Below are 24,778 nucleotides of genomic sequence, written 5' to 3'. Positions count from 1 at the left end.
CTCAGCAGACTGCAAGAGTGAGACCCCCAGGGATGGTACCAACGCAAACTGAGAGAGCACCCAGCAACTACATGTTGCAAGAGCTGCAGAACTGCTGTTGGGACAGTCCTAAACAGTAATGTTTAGTACCCGCTTTTCTCCTGACTCTGGACCACGCTTATTGGAAATGTGTAGCTGGTAGAACGGGGCAAAGGCAAAAGCGAGCAGTTTGGTTTGCTGAAATGCCAGAGCCAGTTGTACTCTCCAGCGATGGGATCCACTGCACTGCAGAAACCAGTCACCTCATCCACCTCACCAGAGGTGATCTAGTAAAACTTCTGGCATTACATGCGAGTTTCGAACCCACAAGACCAGCAGAAAAAATGAGTTCTTACTTTGTGGGGAATTTCTGAAAACGTAAAGCAGCAGCTTTTTTTTTGTCTTTTTTTTTCCTGTGGAAGAAAGCAAAGTTTCCCATCCAACAGGAAACTGAAATTTAATCTTAAAATTATCAAGACAAGGGTTCTGAAGCAAATGAGCTGGCAAGAAATGGTATTTTTCTGGGGAACTTTGCCCAGCATCCATTGAATAGTGGACAAACATGCAAGAGCTGTCATTGTGCTATACTGAATCAGTGTTTCTGCCTGGAAAACCCTTGGACTCTGATTCCTCTCTTCTTCCTCTCCCTTCTTCATACTCCCCACTTATTTCCTAGTGTCCCAGTAACTTTGCAGTCCCAGCATGAACCTCAAAGGGTGCACAAAAGAAGTGTGCACAAGAGAAGATGCACCAAATGCTGCATGGACGTAGAGATTTCTTGCAGATAGGTTTTCCAACCAAGCCATCCCACGGCCGCTGCCCATGCGGTAAGCTCCCAGTTGCCCAACTGGGGCACAATGAAAAAAGCCATTGTTGTCCTGTTTACCATTGAGTTCCCAGGGAGATGTCACTGCCAGGCTAGCAAGCATTGAAGACTTTCTCCCTTGTAACCAGGACTGTGAGACCTGACAGCTGTTCTGCCATAACACTCACATCTATTCAGAGACTGAAATCAGAAAAGCTGCTCTGAGGCTCTCCATAAGGGCACAGTTCTGAAGGCTGCTAAATGCCGTGATTTCTGGCACTGAACTACTCTTCCAGGCCCCTACTCAGTGAAGTATTTCTCACTGAATTAAGGGGAATTTAAGTATGTGCTTATGCATTTGGATGAACAGAGAAAGCCTGTTGAATCAAAAGGAACTACTGAGAGCAGAATAGAAGCCCTTAAAAACCACGTGGTTGGTTTTTTTTTCCTAAAAGTATCTGTTATTTATTCCCAAGTCCTTATCTTGTTTATAACAAAGAATGAACAAAATTCCTTTCCCAAGGCTGAATAGTCCTGGAGCATATCCGCACCAAACAGGGACAAAAATAAGCTTGATTTTAGGCAGATTAAATAAGCAAATGCTTCTTAGTCTCTTGACTTTTTTCTGTCTTGACTTCTTTCTCTCCCTTTTGTCTTTTTTATTCCTCTGTACACAGTAAACCTAAGGTTTTATGGCCTTATCCAAAGTCTGCTGAATTTGATGGAACTCTTTGTGTTGGCTTGAATGGGTTTTCGAGCAGACCGGTAGGCAAAGTATGACAATATCTTTATACAAGTTTCCCATCCACTGTCTAAAGAAAGGAATATTAATTATTAAAACACTGGTCCAGCACACAGCCCCCAGGAACGGTCAATATTCACTCAACTTTGTTACTTAATTTAAAATACCCTGTTTTCTCTCTGAACTTTCTTTAGGAACATAAAATCTATAGAGGCTGAATAGGTTTCCAACTTCTAGCTCATTTTATATACAACCTTCAAACCATAATTGCTTCTGAAGCACATCACACACAAAGGTAACTATACAAACAGTAGTTTTCCAAACATTATAATAAACCATCTTTAAAATGAACATGCCCCAAATCAGAAGCCCGATGTGGTTGCAATAAGGGTGTTTGCTGCTGGTGATTTTGTGCTGGGGAAGGCACAGTCTGACAAGCCGGGGGTGGCGCGGGCTGCACAGTCGCACAAGCGAGATGCAGCACCAACACTGTCAGGGTAGTGCCCTGGCCTCTGCCCGATAAATCCAGCTGAATAAGTACACGGCTTTGGTGAGACAGAGGAACGCAAAATGCCCTTATGCCCTTCTATTTCAGCTAATGAAGTTCACATGAATGAGCTAGAACATTTTTGCCACCAAGGCCCTGATCCAGCTGTCACTGCCACCACGAGGGACCTCACTGGAGGGTTGTTACAGAGGTGATTCTCACCGTGGGACAAGCTCCCGGTCCCTGTGCCACCCAAGTCTCACCGATGGATGCATTTCACTGTTGGACAGTATTTTTTCTAGACCCTTAAGTGCTACCTACGGAAACACTTGGCCTCTAGCACGTCATACTGGTATTACGTGAAACTGAGTCAGTGAGAGGCCTCCTGAGCTCAGGTCCCCATCCCCATACTAAAAGCAGAGGGGTACAGGTGGTTCTGATTCATGTATATATTGTCGTAGTACTCAATACACACTTTGAAATCTTAAAGCAGATTGTGACTTGTCATCTATAACTAAAAGATATCGATACACAGACACACAATGTGCTTTTGCAAAATGACAGAAAAACTGTTCTTTTCATGTTACCTCAATGCAAACACGACTGCATTTTGCTTTTGAATAGCTACTGCTCTAAGAGACATATTATCATCAGGTAAATGAATTTGCTACCCATATTTAGTCATTGTAAATAAAAGAAGCAGACCAACCTGCATATGTTGGGTTTTTTTCTTTTTTTGGAGTTTGCATGCTTAATACAGAACTAGTAGGTTTAAAATCTCACTGAACATTCTATGTGAATTAACCAGATTCTAGAGTAATGTGGAAAGGAAAATAATGAAAAGTACAGCTTTTCATTTAAACATATGCAGCTCTTTTCATGCAGGGTTTTCTTTTAGGTTTTTTTCCTTTTTTTAAATTACACTTTGCATTAAAGAACATAGCCAGTGTAAACAGTCTGTAACACTTATAAAACAGTGCAAATTTTGTAAATTTCTGGGAGGCTGAAATACATATATTTATAATGGAGGTAAAATCACTTTCTTTCTCAGTAGAAAAATACGTATATTAACACCTATATGTTCGGAACTTAACTTCACAAAAGAGCAAGTTATAGTCCTATAGTGTGTAATAAATTAATATATTTCCTAGATTTCCATTTTCGGTGTTAGTGTCAAATGCATAATAATGCTAGAAAAAAAAAGAGAAACATGTATTATTTCGAACCTAATGAAAACCTTACAGATAATAACTGGTGTAAGAGGGCACAGAATAAAAAACTGGGGAAAGAAGCAATGGAAAAATACTGACCTCTATGAATTATTGCACATTTGAGATGATTCTCATGGCCTTTGGGCCAATTCTGGATACTTTTAAGTCTTAGGTCAGTGTTTGTTTCCATTTGACTGTGGGGTACAATTTAGGAACCACTGCAAAATGTCAAGGATTTACTGAACTTGTTTGCTGATGAAACCACAGGCAGCTGAGTGCAGAGTGCTAACTTTTATTCATGCAATCAAAGAGAACAACGCTAAAAAACATACCAAAATACAGGCAAGGTTGCTTGCCATAAAAATATTTCTGGGAGCTTGCTCCAGCAGATCTTATTGAAACAAAACTCTCATGTCTACTGTGTTTTCATTAAAGCCATGCCAAAAACTGCAAAACTGGCTTCCGCCTTCGTTATTTGGAGCTTTTTCTTTGAATACTGTTGTCTCCATGGTCTGACTCTGCAACCCTTAATCAACTGAGTGTGGAAATCTCCACGAAACATACTGGTCCAAAGAAAACTCAACTCGCTGAGTAGTAATGCCTGATGCTGAGTACCTGTATAACACTTCTCATCCACAAGCAGCAAGAATGCCTTCCATGAAAGATAAATGACGGTATCCTATTTGACTGATGGGAACACTCTCATAAGTGAGAAACGCAAGATCTTACCAGCTGCTTAAAAATATTACTTTTCAATAGTTGCACAGAGAGCAGAAATATTCCTGCTTCAGCCATATTTAAAAGGTACATAAATTGACAGGTAGATAAACAGAGAGAGAACTGTCTCAGGTGATTATCACTGCAATTGAAGTCAGACTACTAGTAAACCTGAATAATTTAGCACTTCATCTCTGAATATTGCTGTAGTAATTATTTTCTATTGCTGATGTTCTCACAAAAAGGTTAATTTCAAATTGTAACTACTCATTTTGGAAAAAAAATCCTATGTAAAATTACATTGCCTTTACTACAAATCTTAAAAGAGCTCAAGAGATCTTAAGAAATTTCAAATTAATGAATTGACCGACAGACAGATAAATCTATACTTAAACTGTTTAAAAAAAGTCATTAAAAATCTGCAAAAAATTGTGAAATAATTTATAATTGACAGAAAAATTGTTTAAAATCCTCCTAAACATCTTCCAATATTCTAGTAAGTTGTTTAATAAAACCACATTGCTAACCATTGACTAGGAATACAACATGCCTCGATAATAAAATGAAGAGATGCTGATGTGAGCAGGTGATTTATTCTGCAGTAACTGTTACTATGCACTTTATTGATCGAGCTTCATTTGCATTGTTTCAGCTGGTCATCTTCTAAAATGTACTTGCGAGACAATGTTACCAGGAAGGTTTCCTCCTCCTTCCTTTTCAGAATGATCCACCCCTTGTGGTCTGTGCAGGAGATAATCATTTTCATAGCATGATTAGAATTTCAAACTGTACCGAAGTCTATATGAAAAACCCAACAACTTCCGTGTATTTCAAATACTATTACTTAAATATGTATGGATGTTGGAGATCATATACAGTGACCTTTTATCCATCCCAGATTGTAAACCTACTGTAAAATGATGGGATGTGTTTTTTCTAACCCCCCCTCCTTTTTAAAGAAGCATTAAAACTGTACATTAAAAGACAGGAAGGACATTACTGAGTTACAAAAGAATGCCCCCTTTGTCAATAATTTGTAAATGTAAACAAAAAAGTTCAAGTAGAAAAGCAAACAAGTGTGCTGCTGCTTCGAATATGTTTTCTCACCCCATGGGGTTAGGGCAAAGTTCTTTAAAAATGTGTCTTCATGGCGGTCATGAAGCATCTCGAAAGAGTCCTGATGTTCACTACCAAATATCACTGGTGAAGCTAAGCTCCTTTGCTGATAAAGGTAGCAATGGGTTGTTCCTGTGAAACTCTTGGGGATCCTTCATGGTATTGTTAAGAGGTAGCTGTCCATTTAGTAGTGTCAAAGGTATGTTACAGTATGTGTGATGGTTGCTTATGGAAGCTATTGGCAATGTTGCTGCTGACACATCGTATTCGTATCCTCTGCAATAATGTCTCATTTGCACAGAGTCTGCTTGATGGTAATCAGTTAAATCAGCCCGCGATTCTACCAACGTGGCAGAAGTGCCCGTGACGGCAAGAGAAGGTACGGTCTGGAGGTCTCCGAAAAGGCCCTGCTCTGCAGAATCCAGGACCTGATGCCGAGACACCACCTCCTTTTTCTTCCCTGGCATTTCAAAGACTAGGCGCTTCCAAAACTTAGAATTCAGTTTGCTGCTTTTTGGTCCTTTCCACTTGACCACTGAGAGAAGTTTGATAGTGTGCTTTAAAGATTCCACTTCGTGATAATTCACTTTCCCTTTTAATTCAGTACACTCAATCAAAATAACTTTGATTTCTCCACTGACTAGCATGTTATGGAGTCTGTTTTCCATCTCAAAAATACTCCATCCTCTCCTGAGAACATAGTCTGGAGTTAACACGATAATGAGTCTTCTGCTTTGTTCAACACATCTCGTGAGATCTTCAATGTAGGCTACAAATTATAGAAAGAGAGAAAGAGTAAAGAATAAAGAAGTCTATTGTATCAAAGCATTAGGCTTGCAATCAAGTATAACAAAATCCTACACCTTACTGATCCACACCATTTAAGACAAGGGGCATTTCACAATATGGTCCAACAAAAATAGGATAGTGTATCACAACATATTTCCATTTATGGAGTACATATAGAAAACTCCTTAGTAACACTCTCCATCCTTTACTAGTTTTCCCTGTTCATCTCAGCAGAATGACATTTACATGATATCCTCACTGTGTAGATGCATTAGTGACTAAAAATACACAGTTCACTTACTGAAAAAATATAGGTGAAGATCAATGTAACATTTGTGTAAATTTTAACATTAACGCTGGTTATGATTAACATTGCATTGAGGGAAGCACACTCTGGGAAGCAGTTCTTGTGTTTTGGATGCAAGGACATGAGGGTGCTGCAGGGTGTATGAACTGTAACTTGCAAAAACTCAAAAAGAAATCAGCCCTCATCACATGCAGAACTTGTGCTATTGCATAGAAGCACCATGGTAGCAGCTCTTTCTTCTTTAGGTATTGACCACAAAAGCACAATAACATTCTTTGTGGCCCAATGGTCTGTTTTAATATCACAAACCTGTGCTTCTATGTACCCCAAGGTATTAACAGAAACTTCACAAGTGACAGGAACAAATGGAAAATTTAAACATATTGGAGGTATTTATTTGTTGAGACATCAGTGACAAAGAAAATAGTATTCTTCTTTTATTCATGCATGCCAAGTATTTGCAAATGATCAGTGTAAGCAGAAATGCCAGCCCCATCATTAGCTCCATGATGTCAGCTTATTGAACTACAAAATATTCTTGAAGTTGGACTTAGATCCCTGAGTTTCACTTGTCCCAGGGATGGTAGGGAAGAGAAGCCAATTACACTGGTCTGACATGGAACAGGATGGGAAAGAGATCTACTTACAGACCTGATCCAAAACCCATTCAAATGAACAGATTTCAATAAATTTCAATGGGGTTTGGGTCAAGACCAGAAAAATGAAATCACTTGAAAAAAACCCACTAAAGTCAGAAAAGTGTTCATTGGTTGCATAGCACTGTGATTGCAAGCTTAGAGACAGGATATAATTTTTTTTTTTTTTTAAACTACATAAACCTCTTGACCATGCTACTCAGAATGTGCCGCCTGACAACAGAGGAGAAGCATGTGTTATAAATGAAGACTTGGACACAAGAGCTGCACAGAACAGATCTTTACTCAGCACAGGGCAGGGCCTCTCTTAGACACACTGCCCTCTAGCAGGAACAACAATTACAAATAACATCATTAATCAACATCTGTTACTGCAAGACTAATTTTTATAGTCCCAGGCACCATACCACAGCATGCTTATTCACACCACTTCCAGTAAAGTAAATAGCTACAAAATAGGCCAACAGGAACATTCTAAAATAGCTTATTTTCATGAGACTTGAAGGCATAGTTAGCATCAAATCTGCCTTTACCAATGTTTTATTTCACCACTTAGCAGCAAGAAGAATTTCTTTCACAAATGGAAAAAAGAGGCAATTGCAAACATCCCACAGACACACAAAAATTTAAGACATACACATACATTACAAATGTCTATGCAACAATCCTGACTTTTAGTTAATGTTTTATGACTCTTTAATCATGCAGCATTTACAGTTTGGTTGTTTTTTTTTCTTAAAATATTTTATGAGGAAAACCCCCACATTGCTCTGTGTAAAATAGTTACTCATTAATGAAAAAAATTCAACATTAAAATCCATGGGAGAGGCAGCGGAGAGGGGAGAGAATCAGCAACAATGAGAAAATGATAAGCAGAACTGGTGAAACAAAACTTAAGGAAAGGTAGAAATGTTCAATACAATGGAAAGAGATTATCCCAATGTATCAACAGCTCAGACTCTTCATTTTCTTCCTTTCTTTCTGCTCCCAAAAAGAAAGAATTTAGGTGGGAAGCTTCATCATTAGAGGTTGAATCTGCAAGATACAGTAAAACAACAAACTATCATGCATCTTTCCTGAGACATATTCATCCCTCCTTCAAACAACTCAGAACACTGCTATGTACAAGACAATTCTCTGCAGGACACAATACCGGTCAGTAGGTCAGTACCACATATCCAGGTTAGTGCTAAGCACAGCCGTGCGTATCCTATATGCATCCAATTAAAAAAAAACGAAACCAACAAAACAAAAAATCACTCCACTTCCATCTCTTCAAATATCCAGCAGCAATAATTTCAATAGCAACAACCCAGCAATAATCCATTATACCATCTCAATCAAAAACTCACCAGACTTTGCTTTAGTCAAACAGGGAATGAGGTGGGAAGAAGACAGGAAAAATTCCCTATTTTCTCAGATGGATACTTCTCCCCTCTGTGCCTCTCCCATATTTTGGCATGCCCACCTTACTTACTGGATATTGCAACAAGTTAGAGCTCTCTCTACAGATGACTAAACAGACACCTTCACAAATGACCACTAGGTGCTCCTTCAAATTCCAAGTTTGCAGCTGGTTCACCGATAGACATGGCCAATGTACAGGGGTCTGTTGGTGCACTGAGGATAAAATACACTGTATTATAGGAAACTGGAAGCCCAAATGAAAAGGCAAATGCATTTTCCAGCCATCTGGTCCAGAAGTACTTAGTACTCCCAGTAACTTCAGGTTGGAACTGCTACTAAATGTAGGTGACAACTTCCCTGGAGCACGTGGTTCCATTGGGTGCACTCTACAATATGTCCAACGTGCACAACTTAAACATTTCCGCAAGAAAAGCATAGGGGGACAGATTATTGTCTGTGGAAATTCAAGCTTTATTTTTTCCAGTGGTACCAGACTGACTGCATAAACGTGTGAGCTGCTAAATCACCTGCTCTCCTTTCACTTCACAATTTGAGACTGCTCAAAATACCACAGGTTCCGTTGTCTGTCTTAAATGTTCAATCCATTAGAAGATACTCAATCCAGGCAATGTATATTGCAATGTAGGATCGAGAAAGGGTTGTTTTCACCTTTCAAATGAGCTAAGAAGTAATTGGCAGGCAATAGCTCTGTTTCACTTTCAAGAAAAAAACCTGAGCAGGGATTTCAGGAATGACATCGCCAACTAGGATCAACTGCAAGATTCCAGACCAACGTATTTCCATCAGATAAATATCATTTTGCTGAAACCTCACTTTCACTGCAGGAGGTGTCAACTTCAGTGACATTTCATTGTGAGGGGAGAAAAAAATCATCTTGACAGAATCAATATGGAATTATTAATTTTTAATTCCCAAAGATTGTATTTTATCATAAACTAGAATGTAAAAATGGCAGCATTAGAATTAACCCATTTGTTTTTATTGAAAAAGAACATTTTAAATTTTGATCCCTCTTCCCCCCCTTGAAACACCATTTTGCAATATAGCACAAAAACTGTTTTCAAAATGTTAGCATTTCGCATAGGTCAAAAAAAATAGAATTATGAGTAGCTCTATCAGTAACTTACTTGCATCATGTCCAATGCAATGCCCAAGGAGGTATGGACAGCAAGAACTTTTAGACCCATAAACAAACATAGGTTTTGCATGGTTGCCCTTTAGTAATGAAGACAGATCACCTGAGAGCAAGTATGCCCTCACCGAACACTGTCAACGTGTAATGATGCCAAACTGTAGTTTGAAGCACTGAAGAAGTACAAGACACGCATCCCATTTGCAATTAAATCATGCATAACTGCCTACTGAATCTTGAATGAGCTACACTAACCACAGCCTGGAAGGAAACCCAGACAGCCTAATATGCAAGTGGACTAAGAGCAAGGAATTAACGAACACCATGAACACAGAGCTGCTTACACAAAGAAATGACTGACTAACCATATTCAGACAATTTGCAGAAGCAGTTGAGGGAGAGGGAAAGAACACCAGAAATCGTATAAACTCCTACAGATATTTTTGGGAAGCATGGTCTGCAGCACCACAAGAACCAAAGAGTATCCACCATCAACCCCATACTGGCTGGTTCCTGGCACTCTGAAAATAACCAGCCTTTCTGTGCTTGGCAGTGTGACTATCACTTGAGAAAGTTATTTATAGAAGAATAATTCAGTCCTGGTTTCCTAACTGAAGAGTTCCCAAACCCTAACTCTGATTACTTTGTTATAACAAAAATGATTGCATGTCTTGCTTTTCTTATTTATTAAATATCTGTTTCTTCTGTTAGCTCAGACCAGAACAGCAATGCAGCTGGAACTGCTGAAACAGAGCAGAGTGATGGCCCCTGCCCAGAGAGAGCCCAATCCCAGTATAAGCTAAGGGACAGCTGATGAGTTCAACATAAAGAAACAAGTAATGCAGATGAGCATGACACACTGCTCTCCCAGCATACCACTCCCTTAGCCATTGTCAGACTTTCTGTATTAGACATGGCAAATGAAGGAGGGATTAAGAAGGAAAGGATGGCAGCTCTAGGGATGTCTCCTTGGAGACTAAAGTGTCTGAAGTGGGTGAATTTGGTGAAATTGTTTTGGCGATAGATGTTGGAATCAAAATTCTGGATATTTAGAAACAAGGATTCATAGACTCATACAGGTTAGAAGGGGCTCTGGAGGTCTCCAGGTCAATACCCTGCCCAAAGCAGGACCAGCTAAGATTGCTCAGGGCCTTATCCAGTACAGTTTTGAAGACCTCCAAGGTTGGAGGTTTCTTTTCAGTGTCTCTTCCAGTGTCTGACCACCATCACAGTGAGGAAAATTTTCCAAATGTTTAAATGGAATTTTCAGTGTTGCAATTCATACCTGCGGCCTCTTGTTCAACAACGGTGTACCTCTGAGAAGAGTCTGTCTCCACCTTTGTGCTTTCCACTGGAAAGACAACAATAAGATTCCTCCTTGGCTTTGTCTTTGTTGGCCTTTACTTCAAGAAATACAGTTCTTTTGGGCTCTCCTCTTATACTGTGGGCTCCAGCTCCTTGACCACCTCGGTGGCCTTCAATGGGCTGTTACAGGGTAGCCAGCCTTTCTGGCTTTTGTTCATATTTCTTCCACTTTCATCTGTCATTCCTCTGTATCCCTGCTACCCCTGCCCATGCCTGGCATTAGGTGTAAGATTCATACAGAACAGACAACCAGGGACTTCTGAAAGGAGTTTGTGGAGCTGGGTACTCTATCTCCATTTCACATAAATGGTGTCCCATACCTAATTAAGGCTCCTTGGGAACCCCAGGCACACAGTCCAGCTGGGTTTTCTTCATCCAGGAGCCCAGGAAGCTGGAATTCACCAGGCAAAAACCACACAGATGGGCAGACAAAACTACAAAGTGCCAGAACTGCAATATTGACTGTTGGGTGCGTTTTATCACATGCCTTAGGCGCATTCCTGCTGTGCTGACAACCTCTTATTTTTCCAGTAAAAGGAAAGATTTTTATTCCATCACCGTTGTTCTTTTCAGTGCCTGATCTCTACACCCTGGGCTGAGCCGGAGTGAATTGTTAGTGTTTTTTCAATCCTGTCAAGATCAAATGCACATATGCTTAGAGAGCAACTAGACAGTGCTCTAATAGATTTATATTGCTGGTATTAAAAATCCAACTCGACAGTTTTGACCTCTTCACTTTCACAGTTGAAAATAATTTGCAGAAACCATGTGAGAAAAATATCTTCCTCTGATGTAGTCCCAGTTTCAGAAGAGTCAAGTGCAAACAGATCTTTCTGTAGACACATCATCCTTAGCAAGACAGAAAATGGCTCAGGTAAAAACATAACTACTCTGATTTCTGCCCCCCGCAACTATTCAGTCTCCTCAGGTATCCTAATGCTGAATTAAAAAACTCACAGGACTTAAGAGTGCTTGCTGTGGCAAAGGGTTTGTTAAAAAAGCCCTGAAAACTAATAGGGTGGAAAAAATGATAACCGCTAAGAAACTTTAGTAACAACTGCAACTGTATCTTAGGGCTCACAATCTCCTTATACAGGCTAACATGTTCAGTTATGCCTTAGCTACCTAGGCAGAAAGATATATGTGCTGTCAGCTTTGACAGAATGAAGAACACTCCCTCTGTTAAGACCAAAGAATATTCTTTAAAAAAGAACAGCTGCTATAGTACTTCCTATAACACGGAACTCAAATCCTGGGTTACAAACTTGGCCTTGCTGCTTACACAGCACACCTTGCTAGCCACCATGTGGTGGGCATCACCGAGGCCCTTGGCATCGTCCTTCAAGGTGGTTCTCCCACTAGGACAAAACGCTCCACTGGGATAACATCTGTATCCCGGCAGGGCACAGAAACCAACACCTACTGTAAAACACGACTCAGCCCCATTTGACCTGAACTCTGGATGCCAGGGATCTGCTTCCCAGCAGTAAAGAGGTGGCCTCAGTCCCCACAGCCATCACCTCTGTCCTCCTAGGGACAGCAACAGTTGCCCCATGGGCATCCCTGAAACAGATGGTCCTCAGCACAGAGCTGAAACGCGGAGCTCAGATATGCAGTGCGACGGAGCTCGCTGCTGGGTACACGCATCCCAACTAAGGCACATCTGGCTGTAACCTCTCCCTCGGCTGCACAGGGACATGCAGAGCCTATCATAGCTTTTCCCCAGAGGTTAGAGATGAACCAGCTGGACAAAAACATAATCAAACTTGTTCCAGAATTTTTCTGAAGTCAGCTTTTCAGTTTGTTCACAGAAGTGTGCAAGAAAGTTAATGAAATACTATTTAACAAGTCTATATTTTGCTTGCTCTCAAATCCAAGTAGTAGCTGTATGTATTGCTTCATGCCAGGAAGGAAGCGCAATAATGCACACCCTCCTGTGGCAGCACCTTAAAATTGCAGAGATTATATGAAACAACCAGCCTTACAAAAAACACACCTTATTTGCTGTACTAGTGAAATGGCACACATTTAAGTACACAAGATATAGAAGGAAACACATCAGAATGGAGAGTGGGAAAGCATTATATTACACTGAAAGTCATTTACACCAAAAGACGAGGAAATGCGGTACATGTGAGAAGAGGTATTTCCTAAAATAAAAAAGATAACTGTGATCAAACCCCCACTTTTCTATAGAAATCTACCCTGAAGAGCTATATATTTTGTCATATCTGCCACTTTTTGAGACAGTCACTCTAAAATTTATTATGTTTACCTCTGAAGTTTCTGGCAGATCCATACCGCATCACACTGCCTCTCTTCACTAAGCACTGCAAGTCCCTGTAAGACTGGTGAGCATTAGGCAGAACACAGCCAAGTTCCACTTCTCTAGCGCACACAGAGAGCTTACAAATACAGAAGTCTGAGTCTTCTCTCCTTCTCCATCACCTCTCCAACCCTCTTGCTTCCTCAAAATAAAATGCCTTCCCCCATATCTTTTCCAAAGTTAAAGCATGCAAATCACACACACTGCAGTTCCACATTTTATTCTGCATTGTCATTATGTCTGATTAAGCGTTCTTAAAGCTCCATGTGTTAGAATCAGGCCCTTTCATAACACTGGAGAAGTGAGTTTGAGAGGAAAAAGAGGTATTAAATCTGTGAATGTTCGTAAATGAGAACTGACATTTTCAGGTACCCTACATTTTCATGAGAGGTTTAATGAATACCGAAAGTGATGACAAGTATTTGCTGAGTGTCTGACTGACAAAACCAGACAAAAATAAAATACCATGCTGGCTGGTACAGCAATTGGAAGGAAGAATCTCATTTCAGATTAATCTGTGCTTTAGTATAGTTATCATTGAAGGGCTAGCTTTAAACTCTTTAATTCACTTGTATAATTGCTATGTATAACTGCTATATTGCTGGATATGAAACAACTATTTACAACAGTTCTGTGAATTTTAACACAAAAAGGTGTATTTTCTCTTAATAATATCAAAAAAATCAGTACTACTCGCTTGTACTGTCAGAAATAAGGCGGCTATGAGCCAAGTCCCATTTCTGGAATATGTCATTAAGGGAGTAAAACTCACACCTTGCAGGGGTAGAGCAAAAGGAAAAAGGGAAGCAGCTCTAACCTAGGAGCTGCAAATGCACATGATAAATTCAAGCCACTACACGGGACTTTGCATGATGTCTGCCTACGCTCTGACTCCTCTTTCCCAATGGTACAGGATTCAGAGCTCTGTTTCCAGCTCCCTCAAATGTCAGAGAAGTAGGCTCCAACTTCTGGGGCAGGCACTGGGGTCTGGCAGCAGCAAGGCAGCAGTTTCAAGTCTTTTGGCAGGCAGGTTGCTAATGCAGCCATGTTCTAGCTGTTTCATGTTTGAGGACATCTGCTCCAGCACAGCCATTGCTGTGAAAATGTTCATATTTCCTGTACAGTAGCATACACAGAGAGAAGTTCATATTCTCTTATAATATTTTTCATGCAAGTGATTTGCAGACAGAATATGTAAAAAAAGCTTATTTTTCACAAGGGTAGCATTTCAAATAAATGTGATATTAAAGCAAACATACTGTGCATTAAAAGTTCATCAACATGATACATATGATTCATGGTCTTTTTTGACTTGTCCAAAAATGAATCTGGAAGAAGAGATGCCATAACTACAGTTAGAAAGGCATTAACTGTTGGTACAGACATCCAAAGGTGCTGCTGAATCTTCAGACATGGCAGCAAAACTGATTTGAAATGGACAAGTGTATTTCACCATCAGCATGGAAAACAGCATCGGATCCCTGGGCTGTACATAGTCCTCTGAAGAATCAGTATTACTCACAAAATACCAATTACTTACACAATACCAACACTTCTCAAAAATGCAACACTTGGTCAAAACTCTAATGAAAAACTGTACCTATACCATTAACTGGGAAACTATTGTAGCTATTTATGAGACTTCAAAGTTAGGAAATAAAATAAAAGACAATGGGAAAGATTACTTTTACTTGTAAAGCTGCTATGGACGAATAATTACTGGAAAAAATAATAATCCCGTTTTGAATGATAAAACAGAGACTACAAATTTTTTGGGGCGAAGTTTCCTGCGTAACTACCTCTGTCTGATGTAGAGATTTTGGACTACAGTATTGCTTGCAGCGCTGCAGCCTTCCCTGTAGGAGAGTCTAGCTCCTGTCCTGCCTCCACTGAAATCAGTGGCAGTTCCCTCTGATTTCAGTGGTGCAGGAACAAGCTCTAACCTAGAGCTCAAATTTGCAGTACTGAGGAAACTTTTCCAATCCTCACAACCACTTCACCAAGAGAGGTTTCCCATATCTAGTACTTATCGCACAGTCCAGGCCTTCATGACATATCAGACAGAATTAAAACTGAAAGGTCAGAAATACTTACTTCCACTAGGGATCAGGTCCCTATCCGGAATGAAGAGCTTATATCCATAGTGCTTTTCTAGAACATCTGGCAGAATTTCAAGTGCAAACTGCTCCTCTTCATTATTATCACAGTCTAACGCATCAGGATCCACTTTGGTGTATGAAAGATATGCATCATATTCCTTGTTGTCTGTAAGAAAACAAATTCACGTTCAGTCTGCTGTTTGCAAGAGCACTATAAATAATACAGGAAAGTACTAGGAAATCGTATTATTTCTTGAAACAATCGAGCATTTCCCAACAAAATTGGGACTTTTCACAGGAACATATAATCTGGGTCCCACAGAGAAATTTTTCAGATCCAGACAAAGGATATCCTTTCAGTTTTCTTCTGCACGTTGAGCTAGTTAGTAACTCTGCTTCATGTGGCCAGTGTACACATTTCACATCTGAAAAGATCATGGGCAAAATTTTGATACAAATACTAAAGCTGGATTTTTTTATTTTAATCCTTCACATATTGCTAACTGGAAATCTTTCAACCCTTATGCCTCAGGAGTGCTATGATTATGCAAAAGTTTTGAGCTTGGAAAAGTTTTTGAGCCTGGAAAGTTTGGAAGGTTTTGAGCAAGGAAAACTTCTTTGCACAAGTAATTTTGAGAAAATACATGACTTAACTCAAATGAATACCGATTATGCAGAAAATACTGACAAATACAAACAGTGCAAAGCATTTTTTTTAGAAAATCTTGTCATTTTTAAAACCAATATCATAATTTTAGAGGTCAGTTGATCCAGGATATTTTAAATACTTGGGGCTCACAGTATGAGAGAGAGAAATAACTCCAAGAGCAAATGGGGGGTGGGGGGAGACTTGCTCCTCCGTTCTGCCTGCAGCTTACGGGTGGAGGCAAAGTCTCATCAAAAGGTAGAGGCAGGCAGTGGGTGGCAGAGGGGACCCAGGCAACGCCACATGAGGACACTGGGACTGCAACACAGTGGTTTGGCTAGAAAGGGCCACACACCTCCTCCTCCTCCTCCTGCACAGCGCTGGGGCTTGTCTCCAGCTCTCTGCGTCTGAAACATTGAGCTAAGAACTGGCGACTGTGCTAGGAACAAAAGGGGCACCACTATCGAGCATGGGATCCATGCTGGGATCAGACTGTCTTAGTGACATTTCCCTTTGCTATTCCTCTGCAGTAATGGAAAATAGTATATTGAAAAAGTCAACCTTCAGCAATTCAGTCTCCAGGGAAGAGCACAGCTGCCATTATTTACAGAAAATGAAAAATCAAACAGTTAATGTTGTGAGAACAAAACTGCATGAATGGAGGATTGCTGAGTACTAATTATCTGTAAAGAAAAGTGCACATGAAAGATAATTAAAGCAGTTAAAAATCATCAATATATTCTGATAAAAAGAAAAAATGGCTAATCATAATACAATACATTCCCTGATGACCTTGAAATTGTAATTCTTGACACAAAGCCAGACCCATGAGGGTCAGAGCTACAGACAAAGCATACGAATAATAATATATTTGTAAAAGGCAATTTGCCTAGTGTATAGCTGCATGGGAGGATGTCCACCTGGCTTGCTGATATTTCTCTGAAATGAACAGCACACAAAAATAGTAGTTACTGATGGAAAGATGACAGAAGAACAAACAGCAAAGAAATGAAGGCCAGTCAGCTTTGGAGGCCTGTCCAAAACCTGATACCCTGTCCCTAATGAAGCCTGCCAAAACCCTTTAAGAGGAGGCAGCCACCAATTGATCCAGGAGGCAAACATCCCTGCAAACATTTGAGAGCTCTGCAAAGGCAGCAAAGCAAACCCCGGAGCACTGACACGCCTGGTTATAAAGCAGCGTGGAAGCTGCGCACGGATTGTGTGCAAGCGGTCCCTGAGCTTCCTGCCCCTTCCAGCTGTGTGGGTACAACTGCCCTCTCCAGTCACCTCTATTCACCATACAGGTAAGCAAGATGTGGACAGAACCAGTTGCCCCGGGCTCCTGTGAGTCCATACGCTTGTATCACATGTCTACGGTCTCGACTCCCTCTTCACAAGCTTCACATACACAGGACATAGCAGAAGGACCTATTCATGCTTGCCCACTGCTTGCTTTGTGTGCTTTGGACGCAGCACTGCTTGGAGCCGGTTTCTAAATGGCTTCCCTTAATCCTCAGTATCATTTTCTCTAACAACAATGCTACGCACAACTCAGGAAGTGAATGCATCCAACATTGCTTACATAGGATATTTTTAGAAATAGCAATAAAGCAAATCTGTTGAGTTCCAAATCTTCTATTTTAAAGAAATACATGTCTAAATGGAAAGGACCCTGCAATTGCATCTATACAGCTGACTGCTCATGGGAGCTCTGTATGTCCCCACTGTAGCCTACATGAGTAGAAAGAAACATCCCTGTATATGCTTTGACTTCAGTAATATTCTGCCTCCATCCTTCATTCTGCAGAATCGGTGTATTGGGTTTGCGTGGCAAGGGTTTGGTAGCAGGGTGGCTGCAGGCGTGGCTTCTGTGAGAAATGCCAGAAGCTTCCCCTGTGTCCGACAGAGCTGATGCCAGCCGGCTCCAAGATGGACCCACCACTGGCCAAGCCCGAGCCCATCAGCAACGGTGGTAGTGCCTATATTTAAGAAGGGGCGAAAACCCCCCAGCATTGGAACAGCAGTGGAGAGAGGAGGGAGAAGATGTGAGAGAAACAACCCTGCAGACCCCCAGGTCAGTGCAGAAGGAGGAGGAGGAGGTGCTCCAGGCGCCGGAGCAGAGATTCCCCTGCAGCCTGTGGGGAAGACCATGGTGAGGCAGGCTGTCCCCCTGCAGTCCACAGAGGTCCACAGTGGAGCAGATCTCCACCTGCAGCCCGTTGACCCCACGCCGGAGCAGGTGGATGCCCAAAGGAGGCTGTGACCCCATGGGAAGCCCGCGCTGGAGCAGGCTCCTGGCAGGACCTGTGGCCCATGGAGAGAGGAGTCCACGCTGGAGCAGGTTTGCTGGCAGGACTTGTGACCCCGTGGGGAACCCACGCTGGAGCAGTCTGTGCCTGAAGGACTGCAGCCCGTGGAAGGGACCCACACTAGAGCAGTTCAGCCTGTGGGAAGGACCCACGTTGGAGAAGTTTGTGGAGGACTGTCTCCCATGGGAGGGACCCCATGCTGGAGCAGGGGAAGAGTGAGGAGTCCTGCCCCTAAGGAGGAAGGAGCGGCAGAGACAACGTGTGGCAAGCTGACCCCAACCCCCATTCCCCATCCCCCTGCACCACTGGGGGGGAGGAGGTAGAGAAATCAGGAGTGGAGTTGAGCCTGGGAAGAAGGGAGGGGTGGGGGGAAGGTGTTTTAAGATTCAGTTTTATTTCTCATTATCCTACTGTGATTTGATTGGTAATAAATTCAATTAATTTTCCCCAAGTAGAGTCTGTTTTGCCCATGATTGGTGAATGATCACCCCCTGTCCTTATCTCGACCCACAAGCCTTTCATTATATTTTCTCTCCCCTGTCCAGCTGAGCAGGGGAGTGATAGAGCAGCTTTGGTGGGCACCTGGCGTCTAGTCAAGGTCAATCCACCATGATCAGAATGAAACACAAAGCTGCAATAGTTCTAAAATCATGCACTGGAAAAATAAAAGGTTGTTTTCAGAATTAACATGCGCACAACCCCCCCTATGTACTCATGGGGCTTCCTCTAAACAACTAGAAAATAATACTGTTTCATAAATTAAAAAGCGAAGTTACATGACCAAGGAACCAAGGAAGTTACATGACTAAAAATGCAGCAGCTTCACACTGAAAACATAAGATAAATAAATCAAAGCAATCTGGAGGAAGATACCACTGTGGGTCACTTTTTGTTGGTGTGAACCAGGGATGTTATGTTGGTATAATCCCAAGGTGTTAGAGGTAAATTACTTCCAAAACCACATAATCTCACCATTCACTTTCTCCTAGGTATCAGTATAAATATTGTGCAGTATTGTATAGTATAAAAAAAGCATCATTTTAGGTTTTGCCACTCATGAAGATTGAGAAAGAGGAAGTTTCCTGATCTCTATTCCTGCTATTTATCATTCCACATCCTAAAATCCCCTGGATGTCATACCACTCGTTCTCCAAAACTCCTATGGATTTCACTGTAGTGAAACATTTTCACTTCGTATCTACCCAGTGTTAAACAGAAACATTTATTATTTTGATAACAGTAATGCTAACTGCAGAAAGTAACATGTCTGTGCAACTGCACATTGTTTTGGCCCAATAGGGGAAATGTGTTCCCTGCTCTTTTTTCAAATAGATTATTTTTTCTAGCTATACCACTCCAGACTGCCTACATGACTCATAAGTGTTGCAGTGGGCTATGAAAAGTAGAATCACAGAATCATTTAGGTTGGGAAAGACCTTCAAGATCATAGAGTCCAACCATCATCCATGCCCACTAAAACATGTTCTGGAGTACCTTGTCTACGCACTTTTTGAATACCTGCAGGGATGGTGACTCAACCACTTCCCTGGGCAGCTGTACTTGAATACTGCACTTCAGATCTTTAGCAGATACTAGTTATATGCATATTAATAACATATTAATTATGCTATAATAGAAGTCTTAAGAATATAATAATAGGATTTAAAGCACTTGGATTTAGTTTACCAGGGCTTATTCCAGCTTCATAGCAGCAGGAATGTTCTATATTCAGGAGAAGTAAAGTTTCAATTTAAAAATACATGTTTAGCTTTAGGCACCAAACAGAATATATGCTAGTGAGAGGGAAGGCGGGGGAAGAACACTGAAAAACAGCCCAGTTTGTTCCTAAACATACTCTCCAGGCAAGCTGTACATTTCCACTAAGTTGTTTACAGTCTCCCAACTAAGTGAGGCAACTAGTTAGCCTCAATAACAATCACCTCTTACTAGTTACTGGAGTTAGTTGGCAGCCTGAAGACAATTCAATGGGAATGTTTAATGAAAAATACCTGGTGAAAGGGCTGCCCACATACAGTATGGATCTCAGGAGGAGTGATCCTGGGTATATGTGGTACTGGGACACATGAATGTGAAGAGTTCTCCTGAGGAATCACCTAACAAATGACATTCAAGCCTCTGTAACAGACTCATGAACAATTCTTCTGACTCCCATTTGCTTATGGCACGGCCCAGTGACATTACAGTGAAAAGACTCATTGATTTCAGGGGGCTTTGGGAGAAACTCTTAGGGCTTTACACTGTTAGGTGCTTAGTAGTTTGACCTTAAACTGGCAGCAGGTATCTTTTGGGGTCCATTTCAATCTAGAAGCTTCATCACTTTGGGTCTCTGAAATATTTCCATTGCATGTATTGAGTTTCATGAGCAACTGCTTACCATCAGCTGCTTCGTCTCCTCCAAAGTTCTGTCTGTAGAACAGCATTAACTCTATGTTGTAGCACTTATAGATGGTCACGAGCAAAATAAGCAGAAGAAGGATGGCTCCCAGTCCTCCAGCAAGCTCTATTTTGTAGATCAAATCTAAAATTAGCAGAAAGACAAAAAGGTTATGATCTTTCCTAGCTTTATTTGCCCTAATCCACTGTACAATTCCACATAAAATTGTGCAGCTTCCAGTTACAACCACTGTAACATTAAGGATGCCTAATTTTTTTGTTCATTGCCTATTACTTAAGTTTACCCATTTACTCCATCTACTGCCCATCTGAAATCACCATCCAGAATGCATTTGAGGCTATAATCATAATTCTTCTACAAGGGAATTATGTAGTGATTTTACACAGAGGATTAATCAACTTTTAATGAGCTTGTGGAGTTTGAAACTTCTGTCTTGGCAGAGTACATCAAATGCTGTATGCAGCATGTGAGAATAGATATACTAGACATATTGTACTCCATTTGGGAGGCTCTAGTCCCCCCAAAATTATTAAACTTTGGTTTTATATTTGAGAAGCCAGTGGGTGAGCTGATGTGAGCTGCCAAGCCAGGACTTCAGCTGAATCACTGGAGAATGAATTGAGCATCCAGAATGCCCAAGATAATGTGAGAAACCAGGAGCACACATCAGGCTGCTGAGAGCCACTTTGTTTGAGTTGTGACGGCTACTAACAGAGTTCTCACATGTTTGTTTAGTACACATTATACTTTAATGGGAACTAGTGCTAGTTAAAATTTCCTACTGGGATGCTTTTGTTAGGAAACATCACAAGCAGTCTGCCTCAAAGAACTTCATAAATTCATCCAAATGCAATTATCCATCTTTTACAGCTGGGGAAACAGAGGCATAGAAAAGTGAAGCAACATGTTCAAGGTCATTCAGCAAACCAATGCGAGAATGGAATAAAAAACCTTGAATACCAGTCCAGTGCTCTACCTGATGTAAGACACTAACAGTATTGCTCTTTAGCCTGAAATGTCCTCTGAACACAATGTTGCTCATAACACCACTTGGCATTTTACTTAGCCATAAAAGACCAAAGACGACAATTTGACAATAGCTACCTCTAACAGCCTATATTAGTTTGGATAAGACATCATGAAGAAATTTGCTGCTGTAATAAATACAACGTGAAGATGTAAAAACTGTAATAGAGGCAAGGCAAAGTTTTTGTGATCTTTACACTTCTAAAACTTAGGTCAGAAAAAATTACTGGTATGTCATTTGTGTCATTTTCAAGATAAAAAGCAAACTAGTTGTGTATCTTTTGGGGTTATTTTTGCCTTGCCATGCCTTGTATTTCAATAATTAACATCAGATGTCAAGCTATTCCCAGTTTACAGTACCTCTGATGTCTGTCTGGTAAGAAGTCATGGACTAATAGATGGAAAAAGTCTATCATAGCTATTTAATCTCTCTGAGAACACAGGGAATTCATGGGACTTTTACTACACTGCATGATAAAGTTAGCATATGCTCTGGGGATAAATCTGCTCAAATGGAGAACAGAATTGGTTAAAATCACTTTTCAGGGAAAAAAACCTTTTTTTTGTTGTACTGAATCTTTTTTGCTAGGGAAGTGAGATGATGGCAAAGTTGCCAGCTTGGAAGGAGAGAAAATGCTGAGCCTTGATCACCTGCAGCCCACACAGAAGCACAGACTTGTGTTCACTTGCTGGGGGAATGGCAGGGTATCAAGCAAAACCGCAAAATCCAGCTCAAAAAGCAGAATCAATCTGCTTTTGTATGTCCTGTATTTGTCCTGCTGCCCCATGAACTCTCCTAGAGTCCAGACATAGGGAGGCAGAAAGCCAAGGCTTTTGGGCTCCTTATTTCCATTCCAAGGTGGAGGCAATGGAGAACCCCCCAGAATGTTCAGTTTTCTTGCCTACTCCAGCTCTTAGTCTCTGCGTCTGATTAATGCCTTACTCCTCAACTGGTCCTCACTGCGGTCAACAGGGAAGGCAGCACACCCAACATTAGGAAAGGAGATTAATCTGGGCTTTGTGCTATAATAGTGACTGAAAATTAGTAAATAATAATATTCTGATAGTTTCTAATGTAAAATAACGTAGAAGGACTTAGCCACAATGTATCACAGAGGATTATGGTCTTTAAAATACTATAAGTCTCATAAACACCCAATAAATGAGAGACAAATGTATTCTAGAAGGTTCCTCATCATTTAGTACTGTATCAGTATCAAACCCCCCCCAAAAGTTACTTTCCTGCATGTCTTGAGTAAAGGCAGCCTCCTTGAAATAAATGGTGAGCAAACAACATTATAATATTTACTTTTATCTAAATTCACTGTTTATTTCCACTAAAGGCATGGCTTGATTTTATTCTGCAGGTCCTGACAAGTTATTCATGTTCCAGGAGAGGTATATTATAGACTACGTCCATTTCAATCACTAAAATACTGGACTGTTTTCAAATTCATTTGAAGGGAATCCTGAGCTATATCCACAACTAAGGGACAAGTGGGTATATATTGTGTTTCCATGTAATTTGAGCACCAAACATGCTAGGAGAGCGTGGAGAAAAAAAGAAAAGCAAACCCAGGATTGTCCAGAACTTATTTTTTAACTACTTGAAAGCAAATAAAACATGTGGTCTTGAATTAAGTAAAGAAGAATGTGATAGCAGACAGTGGTATTCAGGTCTCAGTAGCATGCCTGATTCTGTCTTTGCATTGGTAGCTTTGGGTGTTTGAAACTGGATTTGGTTCTTTTTCAATTAAAAAAAAAATACTAAATGATGATGCATGCTCTGGGGCTATCAGTACACTGGTGCTGTACAGACAGCACTACTGTGTTCTCCAAAAGCATTTGTGAGGACCGTACCACTAATACAGCAAAAGACTTCAACATATTTTACCTTAAATATTTGAACAGTTCCTTTTTCTTCCTTAAAGCAAAGTATGTGCTTAAAAATAACCACCTGATGTAAAACCAAAAACTAACTCTAGAAACCCTTATACTACGGCTATAACTTGGATTTGGGGTTTATTCCTGGTTTTTTAACCAAGACTTCCTAGTTTACCAGGACTCATGACTTATGCTAGCTTGTGTACACCTGATGTGCTGCCATCACACCTTTGAACAGAGGGCAGACATAACCTACAGCACTGTGGCAACCGGGAGACAAAACGGAGCTACAAACACCTCTTGCCGAACAGGGATAACGCAGCCCTCAGCAAGTAAGACTTTGGAGGGAGGGGGATTTCTCTGGCCGAGAGACCTGTGCTTCCTCTTTGCCTTTTCCAAGTGCCTCAGCATCTGGAAAGCTGCAGCACATTGCAATAGGAATCCATGATCCCTTCTTCGACAGGCACAAAGGTTGCTGGTCAACAGCTTTCTACCAGTCCTGCCCTGAGTCTTGTCACAGGTCAGTAAATACAGTAGTATTTCCTGGCTCATGAATAATCTACAGTCAAATCCAAGCTCGAGAAAGCTAGGATAGGAAGTAATTATATCAAGTTGCAGAAAGGAAAAGTTTGGTCAAGTATTTATAAGAACTTAATAAATAACAAACAGGACAATGGGACAGGCAGTCAAAGGACACAGTGAAAATACTGTGGTTATTTTAAATGACACTTTAATAGCTTGAAAATCAACTATTGAGAATGCCTGAGGGGAATATAAGCTTTCTACAGCCACAATGCAGAGAGAAATGAAATAGTAGCTGAGAAGTGATCCTTTCCACCTCCAAATTCTATATTCAGCAGTGCTTCTTCCATAATTTCAGCAGAGCTCTGAAATATCTGCATTTTCTTGTTATAAATAAACCTAGCTTGTTATTCTAATATATGCAACACAGCTGAACATTTAACAGTGTCAACATAGATATACTTACTATCAATTGTATATTTATGAGGTTCAGTGGATGGAAAGGTAGAATGCTTTTTGCACTAAAGTGGCTAATCCTTCATCATGATGACCAGATTCCTTAATTAAAGTTGTGGCAACTTGTCAGTTTAGACATTGAATATATATTCGTGTGTGTTCCACACCACAGCTGCGGGCCCTTGTTTCTCAGAGTGGTTTGCACCTTCCGTATTCTGTTTTATCCTTATCACTTAGCATAAAATATAACCTACGTTATGCCCTTCTTTCTTGGAGGAGACAAAACTCTCACATATAGAAGAAACTATGTAAGTAGGACTT

At 40.7% G+C, this 24,778-nt stretch overlaps 1 protein-coding gene across 2 annotated transcripts in view; it reads right to left on the bottom strand.

Annotated features, from left to right (window-relative positions):
* Positions 1-2,486: 2,486 nt before the first annotated feature.
* Positions 2,487-24,778, bottom strand: part of IL1RAPL2 (interleukin 1 receptor accessory protein like 2) — a 402,698-nt gene continuing 380,406 nt past the window's right edge. For both annotated transcript variants that reach the window (XM_069811122.1, XM_069811123.1), the window contains exons 9-11: positions 20,549-20,692; positions 15,194-15,364; positions 2,487-5,865 (exon numbers count right to left, since the gene is read on the bottom strand). In XM_069811122.1, coding sequence (XP_069667223.1) covers positions 5,168-5,865; positions 15,194-15,364; positions 20,549-20,692 — 1,013 coding nt within the window. In that variant the 3' untranslated portion in view covers positions 2,487-5,167. The remainder of the gene's footprint in view (positions 5,866-15,193; positions 15,365-20,548; positions 20,693-24,778) is intronic.

This window comes from Haliaeetus albicilla, chromosome 23 (assembly GCF_947461875.1).
Source record: "Haliaeetus albicilla chromosome 23, bHalAlb1.1, whole genome shotgun sequence".
Classification (NCBI taxonomy): Eukaryota; Metazoa; Chordata; class Aves; order Accipitriformes; family Accipitridae; genus Haliaeetus; species Haliaeetus albicilla.
The sequence above is the reverse complement of the archived record's forward strand: the minus strand, read 5'-3'. Positions and strand labels throughout refer to the sequence as shown.